The sequence below is a fragment of the Gambusia affinis genome, linkage group LG03 (genome assembly GCF_019740435.1).
Source record: "Gambusia affinis linkage group LG03, SWU_Gaff_1.0, whole genome shotgun sequence".
Classification (NCBI taxonomy): Eukaryota; Metazoa; Chordata; class Actinopteri; order Cyprinodontiformes; family Poeciliidae; genus Gambusia; species Gambusia affinis.
In genome coordinates, this window is record NC_057870.1 from 14,889,202 (window position 1) to 14,915,053 (window position 25,852).

Here is a 25,852-nt window from a genome sequence, read left to right on the forward strand (position 1 = left end):
TGCGCCACTGTGCAGCCCCCAGCATTAAACAGCTTTTACTTATTTAATGTTTTTCTTTTACTTAATGAACAAACTGCAGCTTATTGGTTTTTATCTGGTATCATAGCCACTTTGGTTTTATGGCTGTAACTGATTTCACACTCTTGTAAAGTTGAACGCTGATGATACCTTTGACTAAAAGAGCTCTAAAAAGAATAAACACACCAAGACAATTATTAGTCTATTAAAATCAAGAAATTGTTTCCATTTAAAAATCACACAATTTATGCTTTCTATACATTTCCCTGGAGTTCACACAGTCTTTGTACAGTGCGGTGGTGGTCCAAACTGTAACATGCAACTACTGTTTCCACGTGATTATTTCCAGCGTTTCCCAGAGGAACGAGAGGACCTCGCCCTGAAAACCATCCCGACAACACCTGAGACAGTCTGTCTCCGAGCGGCTCCGCTTTCTGTGTCACAAGATCTATTAACCCGCCTGTCCTGTGCGTGACCTTTGGAGACTAAAGGTCACGTTTTCAGTCGTGAGCAGAGCCCAGCCCAGGAGATTAGAAGACACGTGAAGGGCACTGCAACTTATTTTGTGAATGTGCAAAACAAAGCTTGACGTTTAGCTTTGATACTTAAACCGATATGTAGTAGTAACATATTAATAACAGTTACATTAGAGAAAATTTTCACTTTTAAACGTGAATTATGAGAGTGTAGTGGTTAAGTTGTGGTGTTTAATGGTAGCTGGAATGGTCCCAGATGGAGGTTTCTTTCGGCCCCCATGGAGTGGATCTGGTTATTGGGCAAATTTCTTTAATAAACATGCAGTTCTATGCAATCGTCAAGCTAGTGTTGTAAAAGTGGACAACCTGCTACAGACTTTAAGGGCCACTGCTTCTGTTTACTTCTGCAGTCGAGGCATTATAACACAGAGACAGGATGACTGGCAGCTCGGCTGCTTTTAAAGCATCAACTTATACAAACAAGAAAATAATTTAACGCCTTCAGTTGACCTGCATGTCAATTTTAGTAGTCTTAGCTCGCTGTTGGTTTTGAGTCTCAGCAGATACTTAGCTTGCTTTTGCCTAGAGCTGAGTCAGACTATAGAGGTAGTAATAAACTTTTAATGATTGAATAAAAAATGATCAGAATGACCAATATGTGTAAAGTACTAATAATCTCTTTTCTTAAAAATGTCGCTCAATATTCCATTATTGAAAGTATTAATAGTTTCTCACCACTTCTATCTTGTAGGAAAAAGTATTTTTCCAAGGGTAAAATTTGAGGGCAGTCAATTAAATACTAAGATGTTTAGTAGAATTATCTTCGTGTTTAGTGCTTTCAAATGTTCCTTTTTGCATCAATAGTGCCATCAAAATAAATTTAATTTGTCCAGCAGGTTCCTAATTTGTCCTTGTAGCAGACCAGATTAAATTGCAGCCACAAATAACACCTTACGGCACCAGCCCATGTCCAGATGGTCTCAAATTGATCATTCCTTTATGAATATTAATCGCAAGAGAGCAAGTCGGTTCTCAAGAATCTTTTTGTCAGTACTTAGCAATGGGCCACCTACTCTTACCCTATATTTACTGAAAAGAGGTAAAATAAAAACCGGCTTCCACTCATTCATGCATCAACTGCACTAGACCCCTGGAGCTGTGCCGTAGTGTCTGGAACCGAGATGTTAGCAGCTGATTCTCTAAATCCTGTAAGTGGCGAGGTGGAGCGTCCACAGATGCCTCAGCAGATCAAACCAACATCTCAAATTCGCTATTCTGCTCCGCAAGCCATTCCTGATCCCCGTTTGTTTTGTCTGTAAGAATATTTAAGTAGGCGGTATGTGTCAAAGCAACGTCTAGAAGAACTCAAGGTTTTTCCACTTAGCATCACACAAACTGTGAATGGAAACTGATTCATCAAAAAACATCGTCATCTTCCACTGTTCTATCCAGTTTTGATGGTTATCTTAACACTGCTGGTTCTGGATGGGCTCGGCAAGGGCAGCGTGACTGCTCTACGATTATTTAGCAGCTTGTGCAAACAAACTGATGCACTTTAAATTATGACACCTTCCTATGAGAACCAGGACTGGGACAGACAGACTGGTGAGACTTTTGGATGATTCCCACGTGTATCAATAAAGTCTTGGCAGTATCATCCTTCCTTTGACCACCTTTGATAGATACAGACCACTGAGGACCAGAATCCTCCCACGCTTCAGTTCTGGAGATATTCGGAATCAGTCATTCGTTTCTCTGCTTCGGCTTTGAGGACAAAATGTTCACATGTGGCCTGATGTTTCCCACCTGCATCACAAAACAGACCTGATTGACTTCACCTGTCAGCGGTCATAATGTCATGCCTCATCTCTGTGTAAAGCTACGGGGAGTCTGTTTTTGTATTTGTTTATATAGTCTGCCAATGCCAAGGCATCTGGCTGCCTCTTTGAAAACTGTCTGGATCTGGATCTGCACCTTAATTGCACAATAGTGAGTGGATGTAGAAACTTTACTGCTCTCAGACTGTGTGGAGTCTCTCTCTCTCTCTGTCTCTCTCTCTCTCTGTGTGTATGTGTGTTAAAGCTCCGGGCTGCGCGCAGATTGCAAGGAGACAGTGGGAGGAGCGGAAAGTGCTCCAGTCCAATCCGGGCCGCCGGGTAAAGCCTCTCCTATGCGCTCTCTCCTCCCTCAGCCCGCAGAAAACAGTGAAACCCTCCCATAGAGGTGAGAGCGCAGATGTCACGAGAAAAGCGGCCACACGACCAGAACACACCGACCGATCTCAGCCCGCCTCCCTGAGCCCCGGTCTGGGATGCCGTTTTAGCGCAGACACGCTTGCACTCAGGGCAGCCACAGCAGCAGCAGCAGCCAGTGGACGCTGACGCAGATCATCCACGCTATTTTTTATTTTTTCCGCCGCTGTTATTTTTAACCCAGGATCTTTGCCACCCCGCACACAGCACCGCACAGAAGCCCCCCCTGTTTTTAAGTGTTTATTTTTGTTTCTTCATGACTGCTGCTTTGGGAAGCGAGCCTCAGCACCAGCTCCAGCAGCGCCAACACGATGCGAGGTAAGACCATCATCCCCGTGGAAATACGCTCAAGCACGCCGAGCGACACTCTTTATTCCACTGTAGACTGGAGGGGGGGAGAGAATTGTTTGTTGTTCGTAACTTTTAATTCGCACACTTGTCACAACCACCTTACTGTGCAGCAAATAACTTTATCTCCACGCCTGTTTATTCAGGAATGCAAATTGACTCGTAAATCCACTCGGATCTGTGATTACAAATTAAAAGTGGCAGGATTTGCACGTGAAGTGCCCACCGGAGTCAGCCAGATTACATGCAGAAGTGAATTTATTTTAAAGGGTTTGTTGTCGGGGGTTGATCAACTTAATTTAACTGTGTTTGGGGGATTATAGGAAACTTTTCAAGCGCTCCACTAACCCATTCCCCCCCTACACACACACACCCACACACACACACACAAGGCTGCAAGCGCACCAGCGCCGTGGATGTTCAACTCCAATGTCAATGTCGTCCTGTGCGCACACTCACGGTCAAATACGCACAATTCACGCCCTGTGTTTTACGCAGAGATAACACACTGACCCACGGGTTAACGCCGCCTAGAAGCAATTTCGTGAATGGAAATTGGATTTAAATAAGAAAATACGGTTTTTTTTCCCGCCCCGTGTTTCTCTCTGGACATTTTTCTTATCCAGTTCATTATCAGTTCATGTAAAAGAAAAAGTATTAAACTTTTGACTTGCTTTTCTTCACTTTGTGCAATTGATTCTTTTAGAAATTCGCCCCACTGTCCAAGATGGGATGATTGTGGGTTTTAATATAGTTTTTAAATAATTATGTCTTAAATGGCTGAACTCCCTCCTGGTGCCACTTATAAGCCGACACAGGAAAATTCTTCTTGAAAGCATATTGAATGCTTGGACTTTTGTGCATGGAATAGTTCAAAATATATTTTTATCCACTTGCAAATTTCACATGAAACTGCATCATGATATTGTGTAATGACCTGTATGTCTTCAAAAAGCAGTTGTACCTACTGGAGGGAAACTTTGAAACAAAATGCCAGTGAAATTATAATAGATATTTTATTTCAATTGACAATAAAATATCAGGACATATTTATAAAAAAAAAAAAAAAAAAAAAAAAACAATTAGTAGAGTAGCAATATTCTTATGATAATATCAGATTTTGTGAGAGAGGCACCGAAAAGGCCTTTCCCTGACCAATACCGATTTATGATTCTCTTTACAGTTTGATCAACTTTTCCTATTTCTACAACATAAAAATGAGGGGGGGGGGGGAAAGTGGTTCAGGTTATTTGATAAAGGCGGTAGTTTTGAAACGAACAGACACAATAAATAAATATCAGGAGTATCCCAATTTATCCATCAAACCACATCTCCATAAACTTTATCTGATTTTTATCCAACTCCTAAAAGTGCATCAAAGTACCTGCTGTTGGTGTTTATAGAAAAAAAAAAATGCTGACATTTTACTCTCTGATTTCCAACTATTTGGCCTGCTGAGTCAATCAGGGGGAAATTGTCTGATTTCTAGATGATTTTTTGATTATTTACCCCCCCCCCCAAAAAAAAAAAAAAAAAAAACCATTAATGACAATTTAATAAAATGCCTGTGATTTAGATTTTTTTAATTGTATTTTTTAATTGAAGCAGCAGCTTAAACATGCAAAATAAAAATAAAAACAACCTCTTTATACATCATAATGTCTTACGGAGCTATGTGCTACAGTAGCTGGAGGCCATCAAACCTTGAGCCAGTAACCCGCCCACCACCACCTCTCTCTGTAATCCCATGGCAATCTCCTCTCTCATCCACCTTGTATTTTGTCGACGTTCTAATAGGTCTTGCGTCCACTCTCGTGCACAGAGGCTTTTTGGGATTGGGGGGGCTTGGGGGGGGACATACCGAAAGCTCCTGCTTTCACTTTACAGCCGTGCACGGCAGAAGAGGCCCCCGAAGCGTCTCCCTCTCCCCTCTTTCAGCATGGCCCCTCCCTCCAACCTCTCTCTCTCCATCTTCCCCTCTCTCTCTGCACGCCCCAAAGGGTTTTGTCAGATAGAATTAAATCAGTGTGGGTTGTGCGGCCCCCGCTCCCAACCTGTGTATGCGTGTGTGTGTGTGTGTGTGTGTGTGTGTAGTCTGGGCTGCCCTTACACAGAAATTTGCTCACCACCAAGGTTATGAAAAATAGAGGCCTCTCATGAGCCGTGGTAATTAACATTTAACAAAAGCTACAACTCCTGAAGCCTCGACCGAAGATGATGTCACCACATGACCCGGCGTTGGAGCAGCCGGGAATAAACGACTGACGGTGCCATCGGGGGACGCAATCAGCGTCTAAGCATGCGTGTTGCTTTAAGAAGGGTCAGCGTTAAGTAGACTGGTTAACCGTGTCTCTACGTTGATGTGCAACGTGATTTTAGAGATGACTTTGACAACACTAAATCGCTTTAATTGTAACCAGGCGATACTTTGAGCGCGGAGTAAAATCAAAACCATTTATTATTTAGCCACAGTACTGTAACTCAGCGAAATTATAAATCTTAAAAATGTGCCAAAAGTCATTTATCTGATGCTCATTTGAATCCTTTAACCTCATATATATATATATATATATATATATATATATATATATATATATATATATATATATATATATATATATTCTTAGCAAATGTTTCAAAAAGGTCAAATGAAGGCATTTAGGACTTGGAGATTTTAGCTGAAGCTTAAACAAAAATTTAGATTCACTGACAGTCACTCTTACATCGACACCTAATATTTAATTTCTCTCTGTGATTGCTTCAGTTTTAGCCTATGAGAGATTTACAATCCATTAGATGCTTTGTGGTCGATAGAGTTTACAAACAGATGTGCCAAAAGGGAAAGGAGGGGAAAAGGAGATCTATGAATGAGTCTCTCCTAAACTTCCCTTTTTGGAGCCGTCGTAAGGTGATGACAAGCAAGAGGACCGGAAGTGTTTAAAACTGTCACCTGGCAGTAATGTATCACACAGAAAGCCCCCAAAAACACACTCAGACACACAGAAAAAGCTGCTGCGCTACGCATGACGGCCTCATGCCAATAGAATTAGTCCCATCCTGCTTTGCTTCGGAGGCTTGTGTGAGCATCGATCTGTCCAGCTCCAGAGCATCGCGGTGATCAATTTTTAGTCAAAGCCAACGGAAACAGTCTGTCTGGACAGATCTTTGGAACATAAAACCTGAGTGGCTTTTGATTGTGTTTGACGTTAAAAAGTCGCATTTAAGGCAATGAAAGCCCTTAGGCATCAATTATCAGTTTTCTGCATGTACTGAACGTGGAATGACTGCTTTAATAACTTCTTATAACAACACAAGCTTTAACTTAGTATTTTTTAACAACTATCCCACTCTGAGCAAAGTGTTCATGGAGCAGACAGAAAACGTGATGTTGTCTCCCATCAAAACAGAAAAGTGAAAGGCAAAAGGAAGTCCATGTGAAGACACCTACTGACTAAATGTGGCTGCAGGATGTTTGGGCTGATAAAATACCCCAGCTTAGCTAGACTTTCATGCATGAATCAGAAGTGAAAGCTGATCGCAAATATTGGGGATTTCTATACATTTTAAGAACAGGGAGATGAAAATCAGATTTTTCTTTTAGGACTGGCGCTGCCATTAATTGTGTAAATGTGATCTCTGGTCGATTGACTGGTGCATCTCTGATTAGTACAGTTACTCATGTATCTGCACACAACTACAAATCATTACATATGAACTAGAATCTCTTCTTGGTTACTGTTAAGCCAGCCAGTTTACAGACTCATTGCAAAATAAGTTAGGGAATCAGTTAAATGTTATTTTAAGCAAACTGCGTCTTTCCACTGCCGCCACTGAGCCAGTTATTGGACACAACAGTGGCACCTGGCCTGAGTGGCTCCGGCTGGCAGAGTTACATCGCCCCGTTTGCGGTCCGCTTCCAAGCAGAGGATTGTTTGTGTTGTTTATTGTTTTGTTTTTTTGTGCTGACTAATGGCCCGGTGTTACGTAAGAAGAGCAGAGAGATTACCCCGAGCCCATGCAGGCCACGCAGTTAATCCTTCAACTCAGCCCTACTGACTGACTGAGGTACCACCAGAGTGCTGCTCTAACACACATTCAGGAGTCGCTCCTCGCTGTCTCCACGTCTGACTCCAGTCCTCACCTACCGTGCCCTCCTGACCTTTTCCAAGACGACGGCACAAACGTGCCTACATGTGTGGCCTGGACATGAGTCCCACTGAGATGCTATCGCGGCCCGTGTTTGCGTAGCAGCAGCTCGTGTTGATTTTATTACTCTGCGGCAGTCTAGAGGGTCTCCCTTCTTTTTTTTTTTCTTTTTTTTTTGCTACCGTCAATTTTCTTCTCTTTGTTAAATCTTAATACACACAAAGCGCGGGCCATACGGCACACTTTGCTTTGCGTCTCTGCTTTATCTTCGCCGGGAGGGATTCCAGCCTGAACCGCTCCTAGACTCGAAATCTTCCTTGAAGTCATCGAGTCCTCTGACAGCTCCTTCTGTTTTTGTCAGCTTTACTCATCCATAAAGGCAGCGTGTCTCAGAGGGCACTGTGATATTCAATATTCACTTTTTTTTTTTTACAGATTTAGATTGAAATAAAAACTGAGATGGGATGGAGGGGAGGTAGAGGGGCGACAACGCATCGTGAGCTTGGAGACAAAGTAAAAGATGAAGGACGAGACAAACATTGGTCCAAGGTCACAGAGTAACCTCAAATATGCTTCAAAAGTTAATTCAACTGCTCTCATTCAATGTAGCAATTGTATTACTGTCAATAAAACATCAGTTTACTCATAATGAGGAATCTGAATGGGAATCCCTGAGCCACACCGGAAAATACACACAGAGAAAGGAAAGAAAGGAGAATGTGAGGGAGTGAATGAGTGAGATAAGAAAGGAGGGTAAGTATGAGAGAGAGAGACTTAAGTGTTATATAATCACACAATTGTGGTCATATGCATAATTCTGCTTGTGCAAGAACCGAGGCCTCATGCAGAACAACAAGGGAGGGTGTCCAAAAGGCCTAATTTGTGTTTATGTACACACTCGCCAGCACACTCTGCTTGCACACGCACACACATGCACGCAAACTTTCACGTCCTCGGATTGCACTTCCACACCGCAGCCTTCCTGTGCAATGAATAACGCGAGCGCCTGCAATTGCTGCATCCAAAGTCCATGCTCGCAAACCACCTATTAGACTTTAGCTAACCCTGAAAGCTGATTAGTCTATATACTGAGGGAGCAACAGTGTGTGTGTGTGCGTGTGGGTGTGTGTGTAAAACACTCCAGCTTTTGTGTTTCTACCTAATTGAGTGCAAAAATCTTAAAATGCTTCTGCATTGGTCAGTTTTTAATCATTCTACAATAAGTATATTTCTACAAAAGTTGGAGCACATCAACAATAATATTATCCTTTTCCTGCACCAAGAAAATCTTCATAGCGACTCTGAAGGCATAAAATGACAGATGAAGTTTGACTCTGTGCACAAGTTATCTCCAAAGTGGCCACAGTAAATCCTCTGTGAAGGTGTTCCACGGTAGCACGCACCGTCTACAATAAGCCTATAATATGATTTAGCCCACTGTTGGCATCTTTTCTTAATAACAAAGATTAAACTGTTTTAGTGCTGCTAATCTCATTGAGGGGACTCTTATTTGGTCTTCCTGCCTTTCTCTACCCTTCCAGGGCCGCGGCTCTTCAATCTTGCACACACTGTGCATGTGCGCGCGTGTCTGTGTGTGTGAGAGAGAGAGAGAAGGAGAAAGAGAGAGAGCCTGTTGACATTAGGTTTGCTATCATTCACAAAGAGAATGCAATTAGGAAGCGCAGACCGCTGCTGCCTTCGCTGCTCTCTCAGATTTAATGTTCAGAATTCGTTCTTTTAAATCCTCCCAACGGGGGCAAGGAGAGCAGGTGAAGAGAGGAACGGGCCGGGTCGAGTCAGACCGAGCCGAGCCGACCCGTTTGATAATCTTTGTGATCAATTTGCCTCTGTGAGAGATGCCCCTGGGGGCCACTTTGGGTAGAACCTTGTTAGGCTGAGTTAAATTGTTGCCCGAGGCGAGCTATTAGCGGCCATCCCTGGGAGAGGGCGCGCACGCACACACACACACACACACACGGTTACGCCTGTGTGCGCTCACACACCCACTCGCTTTAACAGCCGCTATGAAACACACATGCATTAAAGTAAATTAAAAACAAACGTAAAGCTAATTGACAACTCAACCAGATCTCTATTTAATCAAGAGATTTTTTTAGTGCGTTCTCTGTGCTCAGAAGGTGCTGGAAGCAACGCTTATAGGAGAAGCACCAATCAATTGAAATGCTGAAAAAACAGATTTTTTTTTTTCTCTATTTATTACATGCATCAATACCAAGAGCTTCCATCCTTTTCCCAATGCAACCTGACTGCATACATTTTTATGCACATTTATTTAGCTTAATAAATTTTAAATAAAGGTCATTATATGATATGACTCAATGTATAAACCCTTACATTTTTTTTCTTCAATATTCAAATCTACCACATACTTCCAGGAACCCAGAGCATATATATTGATTTGCTTTGTGTGATACTGTGAAGAACAAAATCTGCCTCTGCGGGTGAAAAAAAAAAGATCACTAATTAGTATCAACTAGAAAAACTCAGTGAGTAAATCTTTCTTAAAAATCCTTACCTGCAGATAACTCGGTGTAATAATCATTTTTAAAAAAAGAATAAAATACCCTAAACCGAAACAAAAATTCTGCTTAAGACGAGAACTTGCCTTTGGGACATAAGTTGCAGGAACGTAACTCTGCACACAGAACATAAAGAAGCACAACTGAGCACAATGTAGACAAAAGAATAACAATAGGTAGCTCAAGGACACATGTTTTCCTTTTAAAATAAGAGAAATGTAGGTGTTAAATGGCAGAATGTGTGAAAGCTCGATAGGATGATTCAGTTTAACGACTAAAAACCATGACTAAGTGCTGAACTTTTATTTCTCCTGGCAAGTTTTGCCTCTCTGTACCCTACATAAAAGCCTTTCAGGAACATGAATACACAGACACATCACGCAGTCAGTTTTGGCAAGAAAGCGGCCAGTTTCCATTTTACTTTGTTAGCCGTTCCCACTGTGTGCAGCTCTCTTTATTAATGCTTTAGAGTCCATTCAGTCTGATTTATGCCAATGTTCCCGTCTCCTGGTTTTCTTTGAGTGATCGCTGACTCTACAAAGAAAAAAAAGAATATTTTTCCCCATTCTTACATAAGACCTGAGTTTTTGTCTTGTTTTTCTATCTTTCCTCTGTACTCTGGAACAACCACTTTTCCTCTCCCTTCCCCCTCAAAGACCCACACACTCACACTGTCATCTGCAATTAGGCTCAACAGGGACACCATAGTAAGAGGGGTGTGAGGCTGAGGGAGCACATCCATCAACAACAGATTATTTTTGACACTTTCTCAATCAGTGTGTTTTTATTTTTTCCTGTATTCTGTTAAGTGCTGAATGAATTCAACCATCCAAACATCCAACGGCTCCGTATGCACACACGGCTGTTAACGTGAAGGTAAATGAAAAGCTACTGTGTAGTAGGGAAGCTTTGCAGCCATCTGCGTGCTTTTCGAGATCGTGTCCGATTCTGCAGCCGACTTCGGCACGGTAACGACCAGATGCAGGCCTCCCACACTGGCAAGTTGCTCCTTCCACTCTGTTGAACGCACTTGGTCCTTAAGGAAAGGTCAGGGGCCATCAGGGTCCTACGGGTCACCTAAGGGATTGGACCGTGAGACTGCGTGTGTGTGGGTCTGTACAGTGGCCTTGAGAGACAAATCTGAGGCGGCAGATGGGCAGACTGTGTATGCATGCATGCATGCATGCAGGAGTGTGTGTGTCAAAGCAGGGGTTGCGTTAACCCTGTGGATTTTTTCCCACGCCTCTGTCTTCTCTTATCTGTGCAAGGACACATGCTGCTATGGGATGTAGACGATGTGTGTGCATGTGTGTGTGTGTGTGTGTGTGTTAGAGGTTACATGGGGGAGGGCAAGTTTGAGAAACATACTGTAAAGTCTGCTGCTTTCTTTTTTTGTTTGAAAGTGGTTTGGAGTGATGAATGCATTTGAGCATGTCTGAATGTGCGCCTCAGTCTGCCTGAACGTGTCTGTGTGAGCGGGTGTGGGTGCATGCGTGTGCGTGCGTGGGTGTGTGAGAATCGATGCTCTGGATCACAGCCAGTGGCCCCCTTCTGTTCCCTCTCTATGGCGTCCAATCACACCGTGGCACAATATTCTCTGTGCAAACTGCAGCTGATCCCAGACCTGCTATCTGAGCAATTACCCAGAGTGCTTTGGGGCTGCACGGCAAGCTGGACAAGCTCATGCCCTCTGACATACAGCATAGGTGTGAGTGTTGGGGGTGGGAAGGTGAGAGTGAATCTGGTGTATATCTGTGTGAGGGGAAGAGAGAGGGTTAAGGTGATTGTTGGGGTTAGTGTAAGTGTGTGTGTGTGTCCATATAGCAACAGTGTGACTGTCTACATTAAAAGATGGATGCCGACTTGGTTGCAATTGGGGGAGGGGAGATTGGCCCACTGGATGGAATTATGATTATTACTATAATACACTGCACAGCAGACTCTACAGGGTAGGAATGTGTGAACATGTAGACAAATAATAGGGAGGTTTAGGTCAGTATGTCAGCACTTTGTTACTAATCAGCGCAGGCCGTGGTCTAAACAACTCGGTCGTCTCTGTTGCCAATTTGTACTTAAATGTTCCCGTTTAATTTTTTCCTTCTTCCATTTCAAACCCAAAAGCAAATCGATTTACACGTACTCAACCTGCCGCATCAGTTTATGTTAGTACAATACCTTTCGGAATAATTACCAGTTATTTTGCTCCAGATCTACTTTTAGAGCCACATGACTTGTGAAATAAGGCAGTTTTTGACCCCGGATCAAATTAAAATGCCTTTCAGCAGCAATCAGCTGGTAGAGATTATGATTTATTGGGATTGTTTTGTCATAAAACGATTGATTCTTACAATGAGAGGCTTATAAAAAAATAGTTAATAGATAATTGTAGATTGTCAGAGGGTATGAAATGTCCCCCTGTGAGATGTGAATTAACAGTTTGTCTGCATGAAACCAATACATGTAAACTAAAATTACTAAATAAACTGGCAAAGGATCAGAATGACTAGCACCTAATCTTCAAATTATCTCAGATCATCGATTTAAAAAAATGTCAGAAAACATCTATATTCAACCACCAGCTGGTTGAATATAGATGTTTGATATTTGCTTTAAAAATAACCAGTTAGATATTTGCTTTAAAAATAAGAAAGAAAGAGTTTTTCTCTTGTTTGCAAACCATCAAAAGAAATCCTAATTCTCTGAGTAAAATGGGTGCTGAATATGTTTTTCCCTTTTCCATTATGTACTTTTGTAATTTTTGTCATTATGTATAGGAAACCACCTCCCACAGAATATTTTACTGAGACCATCATTTCTTATCAATGATTCTTTCACAGTGTGCTTGTTATTCACTGTAAGAAAATGTGATATTATGCAGTTTTGGTCATTTTGCATCCAACATTTTTGGCCGAAAACATCAAGTGGTTTGAAAGACCACAATTACAAAACGGTAAAGTGGTTGCATGACCAACATCTGGTCAAACACGCTAAATAAATCACAGCTTTTAATTGCCTTAACAAAATGCTGGTAATTTTCATCCCATTTTGTACCTAAGTGGATTTTGCATAAAACAACTAAAATCAATCAATTCTCATATTACCTGTATTTTTACAATTCTTCTCATCATCTGCTGTAGAGGATTGCAGGTTTTGCTTTGATCTGGGGTCGTAATCTGAGGTTTAATTTAAGCTGACCGGTCAAATCAGGGATTAGAATAGCAATCAGTGGAAACAGGCTGAATTATACGTGAGACTAAGCCCTTAAATGATGAAGTAATTTACTAAGTAAAGAAAAATAAACTGATGCGATTTGGTTTTACCAGTTGGGTAGGAAGTCAAAGCACAAAGGACATAATGGTAATGTGGGAACAAAAAGGGTTAACAATTGGTAAGGTGGTAAATTTATACTGAGCCACCTAAATCACAAACATGGCACTTTATAAATCAGATTTTCTAACAAAACGTAGCAAAAAAACATGCCTTAACCACTTCAATCCCATTCGAAAACATTAGTGGCACTGTAAAGGTTGGCATCTGTGGCACAGAAGTGGCTGTGCAGAATGAAAATATCCATCTCTTTAAAGTAAGAAGACGAGAGTCCGCCACTCTCCTCGCAAAGTTTCAGACAGGCAGCAAAGGAAAATAAGAGTAAAACAGCAAACAGCAAACCAAATCCAGTTTTTCATTGATTTTAATAGGACAGTATGATGTGGAAACATGACAGGAGACACAGGGGAGATAACCCAAGCAAGCACTGCTGTAAGCTATTCCCAGCAGTGTGCATTAACCCACTCGGCAATCGCGCCACCAGAACTTTTCTCCATGTTTTTCATCATCGGCTGCGAGACAGAGGGGGAGAGAAAGAGCTTGTTTCTCTCTCTAAGCTCAGTGAGATAAGACTGAAACAAGGTTTTCCCTGAGAGATGGAAATAGATCATACAACAGAGAAACTGAAATGATTTCCCAGTCACACAGCCACTTATAGCGAGGCGGAAGACTCAGACATCAGTGAAGGAGTCAAACAAACTCAAGTGAAAGGGATGATCGCATAATTCAACGGCATATAAGCATCCATGATCAGTGCCGCAGCTGTTCGGATTTAACAAGGAGGTGGTGGGGGGTAAAACGCCGATCTCCTTCATTTTCCCCAAAGATATCTAGTTAGCTGGGAAGCAGCTATACATATTTTTTAATGAAGAGCTACCACCCACATTCACCTTATCAAATCAGCCCTTGAGACTACAGTTGTGTTTGTATATCTGAAGAGGCTGGCACAGGCAGAAGTTAAGGCAAAAAGTGATTTCAACTGTTCTATAAACTGCAACACTAAAAATATATATATATATTTTAAACCCAAAAAACTCGACTGCACTCCCTGGTATTATTGCTGCATGACTCTGTGTTTTGCTTTGGATATGGCTCTGCTGTAGCTTCCTGCAGGCGCTGTGAATGAAACATGCATGTCCAGTCTGGCCCTTTGGCAACACTGACAGCACACGCAAAGCGAACATGTACAGCAACATCTAGTGGCCTCTCTCTGCCGTTGCAGTGTCCGAACAGAAAGGGACGCCGTCCTTTCAAATCACCCAAGCGTCGTACGACGCGGCGTGCGTGAACACTTGCACGCTTCGGAGTGAAGAATTGCAAAGACATTAGTGCGAGGCAGCTGCCGTTTGGTGTGGCGTGATGTAGATAATTAGGACTCTATTTAGAGAAAGGGCCAGGCTTGGAAATACACAGGAGATCCTTACTTCATTAAAAATCAATTATCACAACACACGTGCCAGCTCAATACAGCTCTTATGGCCACAGTCTGCTACACACACACACACACACCCACACATATGCAAATGTGCTTATGGGCAACTCTAGCACTACTATTTTTGTCTTCTTTGGAAAATTCACCTCTAGTAGGTTCTCTCTCAAGAGATTGTGTGGCGCGCCTGATCCTCCTCTTAGCTAAGATATCGCCTGCGCTGCAGTCCTGCTCTTACATAATTACCTCAGGATAACACTCACTGTCCCGCTGGCTGAGGATTCCGTCAGTCACTCTGCTCTGACTGGGTCGGCTTAGGTCAGAAAGAAGTCCCCTCCCACCCCTGATAAAAGACATGCAGCCTTAGGGAAAGCTGAGTGGAGTGGAGCTTTTCCCGCTCTTGTTTTCCTTGCAAAGGGGATGCCTGTCAAGGACGGCTCGTGGAATATCTGAATTATTCTTCTTTCAGTTCAGTTTTCTGCTGCAGCCTTGAAGCTCCGGGTTTGCCTCTGTAATGTAGAATCACGTCTCGCATAACAAAGCATCGTCAGTGACTTCCTTTTACGCATAACAAATGGCACGTCTCGATTCTGTCACGTATAAAACGTCGCTGAAGTTCAAACTGCGTCGATGCAGAAGTGGGAGTATTTTCATGAAGCATTCACAAAGCCTCAGCTGCTCGGATAGGGCCGACAGACGATCACTGATGACATGTTGTGTTGGCTTCAGATGCGGATGACATCACTTCCTCTAAGAGTGTGACGGTTTGGCACATCATTGCTTCGACATCCAGACGAGTACGCCGAGTGGGCGGTCACCCTGGCAACAGCGATGCTGTCATGACTGTCTCTATGTATCCCACCTGACAGTTGCCACTGGCTATAAGTGTAACACACACACACATACATACACACTCCACAATGCTACACTCCCACACAAGCAAGCAAATACAGTTTGTGAAACACACACACACACTCACACACAATGACCCATGCATTACTATTCCTGGCGTCATTTTTTAGAAGTTAAATGCTCAAAAATGTCCCCGAAACACCTACTTAAACAATGCACACGCCCCAGCTCTTTTGGGCCTCGTCATGTGATACAAAGAAGAACATAATCTCCCGCAACATGGTGAAAATGGGATGTAAATACAAAGAGCTTGTTTTGACAGCCATCATTAACTGTGTATAAAATTGCATGCACATCACACAGCTGCGAGTGTGAATTAAACCCAAAGACTTATAAAACAAATATAAACCAACCTACTTTATTGCAGCCATGGATCATGGGATCAACGTACTGCAAGGTTTTGAAAATCCAGTTCCCCATCCACAACCAACGGACATAATTGCAATTCAGCTTCTTGTTTACCTATCAGATTAATTCGGGTGTTTGGAAATTTTGTTAACTGTATATTTTAGCTTGAGTGTATGTAACAAAATTATTTTTAAAAATGGTAAAGATACCAGTATTGGAAGTGTGCAATGTACATTGTACACTTAATATAAACATTATATTTGCAGTGCAAGGAATAGTTCTTGATTTTCTGCTCTATAACAAAACGCAAATAGATCATGTCGGTGATCTATTTGCGTTGGTGTTGGTGATCATGTTGGTGCATTTCGTTGCAACGTTTTGTATTAAAACCTTGAAACTGTGGCACTTTTTGCAATGGTTCTCACAGAACTGGGCGATCTTTTTTCCCATGCTCACTTCATGACTGTTCCGTCTTCTGACTGCTGCTCACGTTTGGCCTGTTGACATCATCTGTTTCTCGGGTGGAACTGACCTGTTTTGCGGCCTATTAATAGTGCGTCACAGACCCACGTTCATTGACAGCTCTGTTTGGACTCTGTGTGCTGTCCAAGTCCGGCACTCCACTGTGACCCAGTTTGCAGCCGGATGGCCGAGAACTGGTGGAAATGGGTCACATCATGGTCCGCACCAAAACTCAAGAACATGAGCTCTTTTTTTTACTTTAAAGAAGACCTTTTTTTAACAAATAATATTTTGATATTGAATATGCAATGAACACGTGATGAGGCTAATTAGATACAGTTAACCCAAGATTATTCATAGATTTGGGTTTAAAGTAATATTTTAGTTTTATCAGCATCCTTCTTCTGACTGAACATAATGTTGGCCTTACAGTAAAAAGCTGGTTTCCACAATGTATAATGAAATAATACATTACTGAAATAAAATAGAAATGTATTATTTCATTACTGTAATCCCCAAAAAGAGTTTTTCCAGTGGTAAAGATTATTTTCAACATTAAATCTTTTATTAAAATGTACATTAAAAAAATAATAAATTTTTCTCATTTCAAATTAGAAACAAACGTCTTTGCAGAAAGAAAATAACTAAAAACCTGAATAATTTTGATTGTAACATTTTATGCCTTTTATTGACCAGAAGGTGACAAGAGAGAGTGAATGAGAGGAAAATGATAAACTGTTAAACTGACTAGCAAGTAATTTTACCCAGTCACTTGGTCCTTATTTTAGTGAATACAGAAATCTAGAAGTATATATATATATATATGGGGGGTGGGGTGTGTGTGTGTGTGTGTGCGTGGGTGTGTAAATGTAAACGTGTCTTACTCCAAATAAGCCGTCAGTAAGATGAATTATCTGTCAGTAGAAAACCAGAGACTGGACTTGGTTTTAAATGTTCTAAAAAATATATGATTTGAATTTAATTTTCTAAGAACCCGCCATCATAATGAACTGAAAAACAGAAAACTGTGAACCTGCTTTTGCTTCTCGTTTTGTTCGTTATTGGATGTACATCTCCGTCATTAGAGTTTATAGATAGCAGCTGTACCTGCTCAGTTGCGAGACAGACAGAAATGACTCCATTGATCCTCATAAGTCATTATCCAATTATGCATACTGCAGACTCATTCTACCACAGACTCTCACACATACACACCTGTACTCTCTTTGTATAGAAATACAACTATACTTATATATGCATAGCATATTTATAATTGACATTTGTATAAAAATGCGCCTTAGGACCTATTAAACATGCATATAAAAACATACAACCAATAGAAAGTATTGTATGTGCATCAATGAGGTAATAGTTAAAACTACTTGCAGGAAGGATGCATGGATTCACTACATCTGCTTGTGAACCTCTCAGACATTTCCTAAATTCATGCAGGACTTTCCCACAGGTAGGACTGTGCAAGGAGATTAACACGTGAATGTCTGTTTCAGCTGAGGGTAAGGCAGAACTCAGCAGAGGAGGGAACCAGCTCATAAGGAAACAATTTAGGATTAGTTAGGCTGTGTAATCTCTTTATAGAGACTGTGCCGTCTCAGCAGCATACCTGCCTACCTCCTCATCCACGTACGGCCATCATTTCATGGGGAGCGGCGTTGCGCTCCGTTCGCATAACATGGCCGGCCGCGCTCAGAGACAGAAACAACAGGTGTTTCTTTGAGCCGAAGTAGTTTCTGTGCATATTCCGTGCCTTTTGCTTGGGAGTGCACATGGAGCTTCCTCTTCACAGTAAGTAAGATGACGTAGTTTGACGAGTGCATCTGCAGAATAGGAGTTGTGAGAGAGAACCGAAAAGATGAACATGAAGGGAAAGTGTGGCACTTCAGTGATGTAACCAGTTTTCTCATTATGGGACAAGCCTTTTAACCTGCGGGGGTCTCTCTGTACTTCAGTCCAAACACAAAGAATCCACACAGTCGAGTCATGTACTGTTGTGCGCGGATGGTTATGTGTGCACGTTTAGTGTGCACTTATGCAGCCATAAGTGCCCCAGTTAGCAGAAAACTCTTGCAAAGACATAAATGGCCATATGTCACTGTGCCCTCGTAAATTTGAAGCCACACACAAATAGCATCCAGGGACACGTTGTGAGCTCAATCAGTTACTGACGGCAACTTTAAATGAGACCCCCAACAGGGCTGCTGGACCGCTGACTGAACAAGGTGGAGTTCAGGGGAGCAAAAGTCTGCGATGAGTCCTGGATGCAATTTTTAATCCAAATCTTTTCTGTCTTCTCGCCATTTCCCCCCCCCCCTCCACAGCCCAAATCGAAGTTATACCATGCAAAATCTGCGGAGACAAATCGTCAGGTATCCACTATGGAGTCATTACGTGTGAAGGCTGTAAGGTAAGATCTAATATCTGAGGAAAGGGGAAAGGAATTGCATACTAAATCATACGGCCCGTGTGCTCTACAGGTATTGAGTGTTGATTTTTTTTTTTTCTTTTGTTCTTGTTGCCTTGTTAATCAGGGTTTCTTCAGACGGAGTCAGCAGAATAATGCCTCCTATTCCTGCCCCCGCCAGAGAAACTGCCTCATCGACAGAACCAACCGCAACCGCTGCCAACACTGCCGTCTCCAGAAATGTCTCGCCCTAGGAATGTCCAGAGATGGTGAGACCCCGTTTGTCTCCATTATTATATCTGATGGCATTTCTATTAGGGCTGCAAGTAAGGATTATTTGAGTAGTAGATTATTCTATTGATTGTTTTGAAGATTAATCAGACAAAGGAAATTGGCACATTCAACAGATGTTTTGCTTGACCACTTAAGTCTTTTTACACAGTGTTAGAAATGCATTAAAATGCAAACAACTAATTAAATACCTTTTCTAAATAAGAAAATATAGATGTTAGTGGTTAAAATGCAATAACATAGCATTCCTTTAGTGAAATTGAACTGGGTGAAGGTAAAACTAGGAAATTTGAGAGTTTTTGTCAAAATATATTTACAGACAAAGGTGTTTTAATCTTAAATGCAAAATCTATATTTATAATATATTGTGCAGTTTTGGCTTAATTACTGATCTGACTATGTTTTTTAAGCTCAAATGGCTTTTTTTGTTTCAGTCTGTCAATAATCGATTAGTCAAGTACTAAATTGAGCCCGTTTTAGTAGCATTTTTTCCACCTTAGCTTCTACTTTCTGCCCCTATAGCGGTGAAGTTTGGTCGCATGTCCAAAAAGCAACGAGACAGCCTGTATGCAGAAGTCCAGAAGCACCAGGCCCGGCTGCAGGAGCAGCGGCAACAGCAAACCGGAGAAGCTGAAGCTCTGGCTCGTGTTTATTCCTCCAGCCTAACCAATGGACTGTCCACCCTCAACCATGAAATTGGGGGCACGTATGCCAACGGTCACGTCATAGAGCTACCCAAAGGTGGCCACGTCAACGGCGGAGGAGTCCCCGGCGGCTACTACGGCATGGATTCCACCCAGCCGTCTCCAGACCAGTCAGGTTTGGACATGTCGGGCATGAAGCACATCAAGCAGGAGCCCGTTTACGACCTCACGCCTGTGCCAAACCTGTTCAGCTATGGAGGCTACCAGGACAGTCAGTTTGGACCACATAACGTCAGCATGGGAGAGCTTGGTAAGGAATGAAAATTTGCTCTACGGGAGCTACAGATACAGTAGGAATGGTTTAATCCTCAAAAAAAAAACTGCTATGATCTTCCTCAAAGGAAATTAATCATTACCCTCAAAGTAAGTCTGGAAGAAAGTGTGAGTCAGTGTTCTAATCTGAAAGCACAACAGGAGATCGGGCTGGCTTATGTGGCGAGCTGACAATGTGTCATATTACTGTGAGGATACCTCTGGCCGATTGCATACTTACTCAAAATTAAGTACTTCACACCCGAATCAAAAAAACTGTGGAATTATGCACAGGAAATACTTGAGCTTCTTTCTCTAAACTGCCTAACTCTAGCTGCAGCACTGCATGTAAAGAAATGCAACAATTTAACTGTAAACAACAAATATTTAAGTACACTAGACTGCTGTATGCAAAAGATTAAATGGCTAATGCTCTCTTCCAGACCGGATCGCTCAGAATATCATCAAGTCGCATCTGGAAACATGTCAGTACACAACAGAGGAGCTACAGCAGCTGGCCTGGCAGACACATTCCTATGAAGAGGTCAAGATGTACCAGAGCAAGGTGAGCTTTCAGCTCTTCTTAAAAACATGATGGATGGAGTAGAATAAAAACAGCATTTGCTGATTCCGTGTCAACGACTTAAACAAAATGTAGCTTTCAATCATTTATTGATATGAATGCAACTATGTCAGCATAAAGCTCACATACCTAAACTGGACTTGGGTGCTTGCAGCCACGGGACGTGCTGTGGCAGCAGTGTGCCATCCAGATCACTCATGCCATCCAGTACGTTGTCGAGTTCGCCAAGCGCATCTCAGGGTTCATGGAGCTGTGCCAGAACGACCAGATCCTCCTCCTCAAGTCAGGTGAGCTGTAGGACCAGGTGTTGCTACGTTAGCTGACTTTCTGCTCATTACAAACTATTTTGCTCATGAGAGTTTTGTTTCGGATTTGCACAGATGGAGCTCAAATTTGAAATCGAGTCAATTTCTGAAACACATTTAGAAATGAGTCCACGTTAAATCTAAAGTCTCTTTCTCTCTCGCGGCCTGAATTAAGCCAAAATAAGTTTCAGCATGTCTTATGAAAAATAGTTTCCTTTTAAACAGCTTTCTACATCTTCTTTTACTGACTCCATCAGAAAAAGATTTTTTGTTTTTTAGTTTCCGGCTGGCTAATCATTGGTCAAAGCTTATCTGGCTGAAAAGAGATAATTTCTCTTTGCACTTCTGATGAACAATCTCTGTTAATCATCATGTTTTTCCAATATCTGAATTATTCTTTCAGGTTGTTTGGAGGTGGTCTTAGTGCGAATGTGTAGAGCCTTCAACCCTCTAAACAACACTGTGCTCTTTGAGGGGAAGTACGGAGGAATGCAGATGTTTAAATCTCTGGGTACCACATTTATTTTTACGCATTTTCTTTTCTTCAATAATTGACAAAGCGGAATAAGGGTCGTAATATTGTAATATCATCTGATCTTCTCTGTGTCCTGAAGGTTGTGACGACTTAGTGAGCGCAGTGTTCGACTTTGCCAAGAGTTTGTGTTCACTGCAGCTAACGGAGGAGGAGATTGCGCTTTTCTCAGCGGCTGTACTAATTTCCACAGGTCAGTGTTCAACCACAGCTTTGACGATAGTTTATCCAGCATATTTAAAAAGAAGAAAATAAGATTATTACCCCGTTGACGCTCGTCTGTAAGCACAGGCCACTGCCAAGGTGAACGAAGGCTATACAAAAGTCAAAACTGCTAAACTGATAAAGTGTTGCACATGTTACACAATGCAGTTTTAATTGGAGAAATTCAGTTTACTCAGTTCTGCCACTGGGGAGAGTGGTAAACCACCCCTGTAAGCGTGCATCTGCTCTATACCTTCTCCAGTGAGTGAATCGGTCAATCTTTTTTTCGCAGATCGGCCGTGGCTGATGGAGCCTCGAAAGGTCCAGAAGCTCCAGGAGAAGATCTACTTTGCTCTGCAGCACATTATGCAGAAGAACCACATGGACGAAGATGCACTAGCCAAGGTGGGCTGAAGAATTTATCAAACATATTTCACACGACAATTTGAACTCCGACAAGAAGGTTGTCTGGTGTCAGAGATAGTTGGAGTAATGCAAGTATGTTGTGCTTGATCATCTCTTCTCGTTTGGCAGCTGATCAGCCGGATCCCAACACTGTCCGCCCTGTGTACACTCCACACCGAGGAGCTTCAGGCATTCCAGCAACTCCACCCAGAAACAGTGAACGTCCTCTTCCCTCCTCTCTACAAGGAACTGTTTAACCCCGACCCGAACTCTGCCATGGCCATGCCTAAGTGACCGCCTGCAGTCCGAATGCAACGAACAGCTGTCGAAAGAGGACCAAGAAATTATGTCAGCTTCGTCTGACGAGACGCTGACGGAGGTGTCAACAGCGTCATTCTGGCAACCACAGATTTCTAAGCTCCCCCAGGCTGGAGGGTGAGGATTCGTCTACTAGAAACTTAAAGAGTTAATGCCAACAACACCAGGAATGTCCTGCACTTATCCCATTCTGTTCACCGATACAGTCTGAAGAATGTATATACAAGCGAAGCGCGCCCCGAGCCACAACCTCAGAGGGGCTTCCACGTGTCTCCTGAACTGAACTGACTAGAAATGTACAGACTTTCGAGACAACTAGAAATAGTTTTAAGCTGTCAATTTTTATTATTGTTATTTAAAAAGGTGGGTAAATTCAATTGATTTAATCTTGAAAAAGAAAATTTTTTTATTCTTTTTTTTCCCCAATGAAAACATTGCAAATTTGGCAAAGCTGGATGGGGGAGGGAACTGTGGATTTAGAGAAGCTATTGTAGATATTCTTCTAGTTGAGAGCGGATTCCAGTATTATTTCTTGTTCTGTTAAAATAAGTTAGTCCTAATTTAAATATACAGCAGTCCAGAGAGGCTGACCATACCTTGTCTATGTGTTTTATTTTATTTGATAGATTCTTGTGTACAGAATTTGTAAAGTTGAGGCTTGTAAAAGAAAACGTGGCAAAACCTGGGGGGCAATTTTGGGTTTGTGGATATGCAGAAGCCTTGTCTGGATTTTGTTCATATGTATAGAAGGTGTTACTCTCCTTCTCATCAAAGGTTATTGAAATGTAAAAAGAGAATATGAAGGATTTAAACAGAAAATAATGGCTACTACTTTTGAAGGTGAAGTTATATACATAAATGTTCTATTTTGCGAGGAAAAGAATCTGGCAGATTTGCCGTCCTATCAGTTGTTTATTTCACGCTGCAATAATTATGTCCAATACTAGGTAGATTGCTGTGGAACAATCAATCAGAATGATCCAATCAGAAACCAGGACCTCACATTGAAGCCCACGCTGTCTCCTAACTTAGCCTGCTGTTAAATATGCCCATCAGGACTTTCTCAGTAGGTTTTGGAAGATATGAATAGATACAAGTCAAAGACATGTCATACATGTACCTGATGATCCTTAAAAATGTGAAAAAAAAAAAATCCACACAAACTTGAAGTGAAAACACTTTTTGATTACTGAAATCTAGATGGGCGCTGTACGCCCTCACCGTCCAATTTGCACAATCCAGCCCACGGATATCAGTGGGCTGCGAAAATGTAGGACCCTTTTCTCTAGAAAGCAATAACTTTCACACAGCGTGTCTGGTCTTACTCCCCTCCTTCCCCTCGTCTCGCACCCCTCTTCTGTCAACTGTTCAAGAACAGGGTAACAACTTTAATAACTAAGGATGCAATATGTCGTTTGCTCTCAGATGATGCTGAGTTATGTTTCAGCATCATCTTGGTACGCATTCCCCTGCTAACTGCTGTGTTACGTTATGTATGCAATGTTAACAAATGCAGCCGCCAATGATCTCAACACCACATGTAGCTGAGCTTTAACGGTAGCCACTTTTATAGAAAGCTGTGTTAGACAATCACGTTTGTTTCCCCACTGAGTCATTCCAATAACTGTTAGCACTTAAACTCTGTCCCTTTTTTTCTTATTTAGTGTTTGGACACTGTAAAAAAATCACTCTGGGCTCGAGTCAGCCTTTATCCTTGAGAAGGAACAAACTGAAAAGTCAATACTACATGTATAAGCAGAGGGGCATCTCATGAGCCATTGACCAAAATGATTCCCCCTTTACAGTGAGGGCTTACCCGACGTTAGGGTGGGAAATTATTGTGAGAATTGTTATGAGGAATCAAATTTAGAAGTAAAGATGATATCATATTTACGACATAAATGCATCCCCTGTCAACTCTCAGTTTGGATCTTATCAGTTTTTAACTTGCGGGTTGAAAACTAATTACAAAACAACTTTGGGGAACTACAACTCTAAACACTTACTGCTACATTTAATGCTCATCTCCTTAATATATAATAAACAAAATGACAATCTAGCTCAACTGTTTTTTTCTTTGTACCTCATATTTTGATGCCATGATTAGTGGGCTGTGATCTAGTGCTATGAAGCACTCTAAATGGGTTTCTCATGCTTTTTTTTCATTTTTATTTTTTTATTTGCACAGTGGCCAAATCCTCCAGCGGATATATCCAGGGACACAGTTAGACTTGTAATCCATCAGTTCAGCATCAGTGACACCGGGAATCATTGCATTGAAATCCTTCTGTGCATTCGTTTCCATTTTAGCGGGGGTGGGGACTGAGGAACACGGGTCAATCAGCAATCCGTTCCACCATTAACGGCATTTTTTTCTTTTTTTAAACGCAGCGGCTTTCATTGAACCCCACCCACAGATCAGAGGCCAGTCACTCTTAGAGACAATCACTTCGTAACGGCTCGATGCACTACACAGCATCTCTCAGGGAGCAGCTCTTTTTCTCACTTTGCATTAAAAGAGGGTTTAATATTTTTGGAAATTTACTGAAATGAATAAATAAAACTTTAAAAGAAGAACTTTTTAGGATTTTCAAAAAAAATCTGCCCAGACAAGGCTTTGATAGACTTATGTCTACATTTGTACGTTTGTGCGTATGTGTGTAGGGGATGAATTCACTGTCCGTGTTTTGTAGAGAGCCAGAGTTCACGATGAGCAATTTTTACACCATAAGTAGGGGTGGATATGGGGAAAAAAAGTTTTTTAAAAAACCCACATATAACATGTCACTGTGCTCTTGTCAGTGAGCTGTAAGCTCTTGCTTGCTGGTCTTAGGACAGTGGGTGAAGTCCACTGGTGGGACAGCGATCCTGGGACAGTGAATTCCAACTCTAAAGTTTTTGTATGTTGTTGTTTTGTTTTTTTTTCTTTTCTTTTTGTTTTGTTTTGTTTTCCCTCGTTAGACTGTGAATCAAAGGGGTGGAACGGGGAGCCTTGAGGCGGGGTGGGAGGGATGGTGATGCGTTGGCAAGAACAAGTGGTAACCAACACTGTAAGTAAAATACTGTAGCAATAAGAACTGGAGGCATTTACTACTGTCATGTTTGCATTGTAAGATTATTTTTATGTTATTACTATTTACTATTATTATTGTTCTTATTATGACTACTATTCTTCTATTACTATTAGCCTATTGTTGTTCTGTTCTATTTGCATGACGTTTCATTGCAATGAAATATTTGGGGCTTATTTGTGTTTCCTCCTCTCTTGATGACGTGAGGGAGATGTTTGAAACGGTGGGTTAAGGGTTTAGGGCAAATTTCACACCACTTTATTAGTTCAAAACAAGTTTTTCACATGCTGAATTATTTTAATTTTTTTTTTATTTCAAATAAAATGTCTAATTTATATGGAACCAATTTGAAATTTGTCATTGAAAATGAAATGTTTGTTCCCACCCTCTGAATGTGCGGATTACTACAAATCAGTGAGTTAATGATCTTTTCCAAACTGGCCTTTTGGAAACCCTTCACCTGCAGTAGGGGACTGAAGGGGGGGGGGGGGGAGAAACGTGGGCGGGGCA

General features: G+C 41.7%; 1 protein-coding gene across 1 annotated transcript; it reads left to right on the plus strand.

The window, feature by feature from the left end:
* The first annotated feature begins 2,657 nt into the window (after positions 1-2,657).
* Positions 2,658-25,825, plus strand: rorb (RAR-related orphan receptor B). The gene is made up of 10 exons (XM_044112788.1): positions 2,658-3,064; positions 18,595-18,680; positions 18,805-18,946; positions 19,491-19,922; positions 20,368-20,489; positions 20,662-20,794; positions 21,216-21,323; positions 21,427-21,537; positions 21,841-21,953; positions 22,083-25,825. Exons 1-10 carry the CDS (start codon positions 3,058-3,060, stop codon positions 22,245-22,247), a joined length of 1,419 nt encoding a protein of 472 aa, XP_043968723.1. The 5' UTR covers positions 2,658-3,057; the 3' UTR covers positions 22,248-25,825.
* Positions 25,826-25,852: the final 27 nt, after the last annotated feature.

Excerpts from the sequence above, each read along its gene's own strand:
- rorb (XM_044112788.1), top strand. Across the intron at positions 18,947-19,490 it reads CCTAGGAATGTCCAGAGATG|CGGTGAAGTTTGGTCGCATG; the intron begins GTGAGACCCCGT and ends CTGCCCCTATAG. Across the intron at positions 21,954-22,082 it reads ACGAAGATGCACTAGCCAAG|CTGATCAGCCGGATCCCAAC; the intron begins GTGGGCTGAAGA and ends CTCGTTTGGCAG.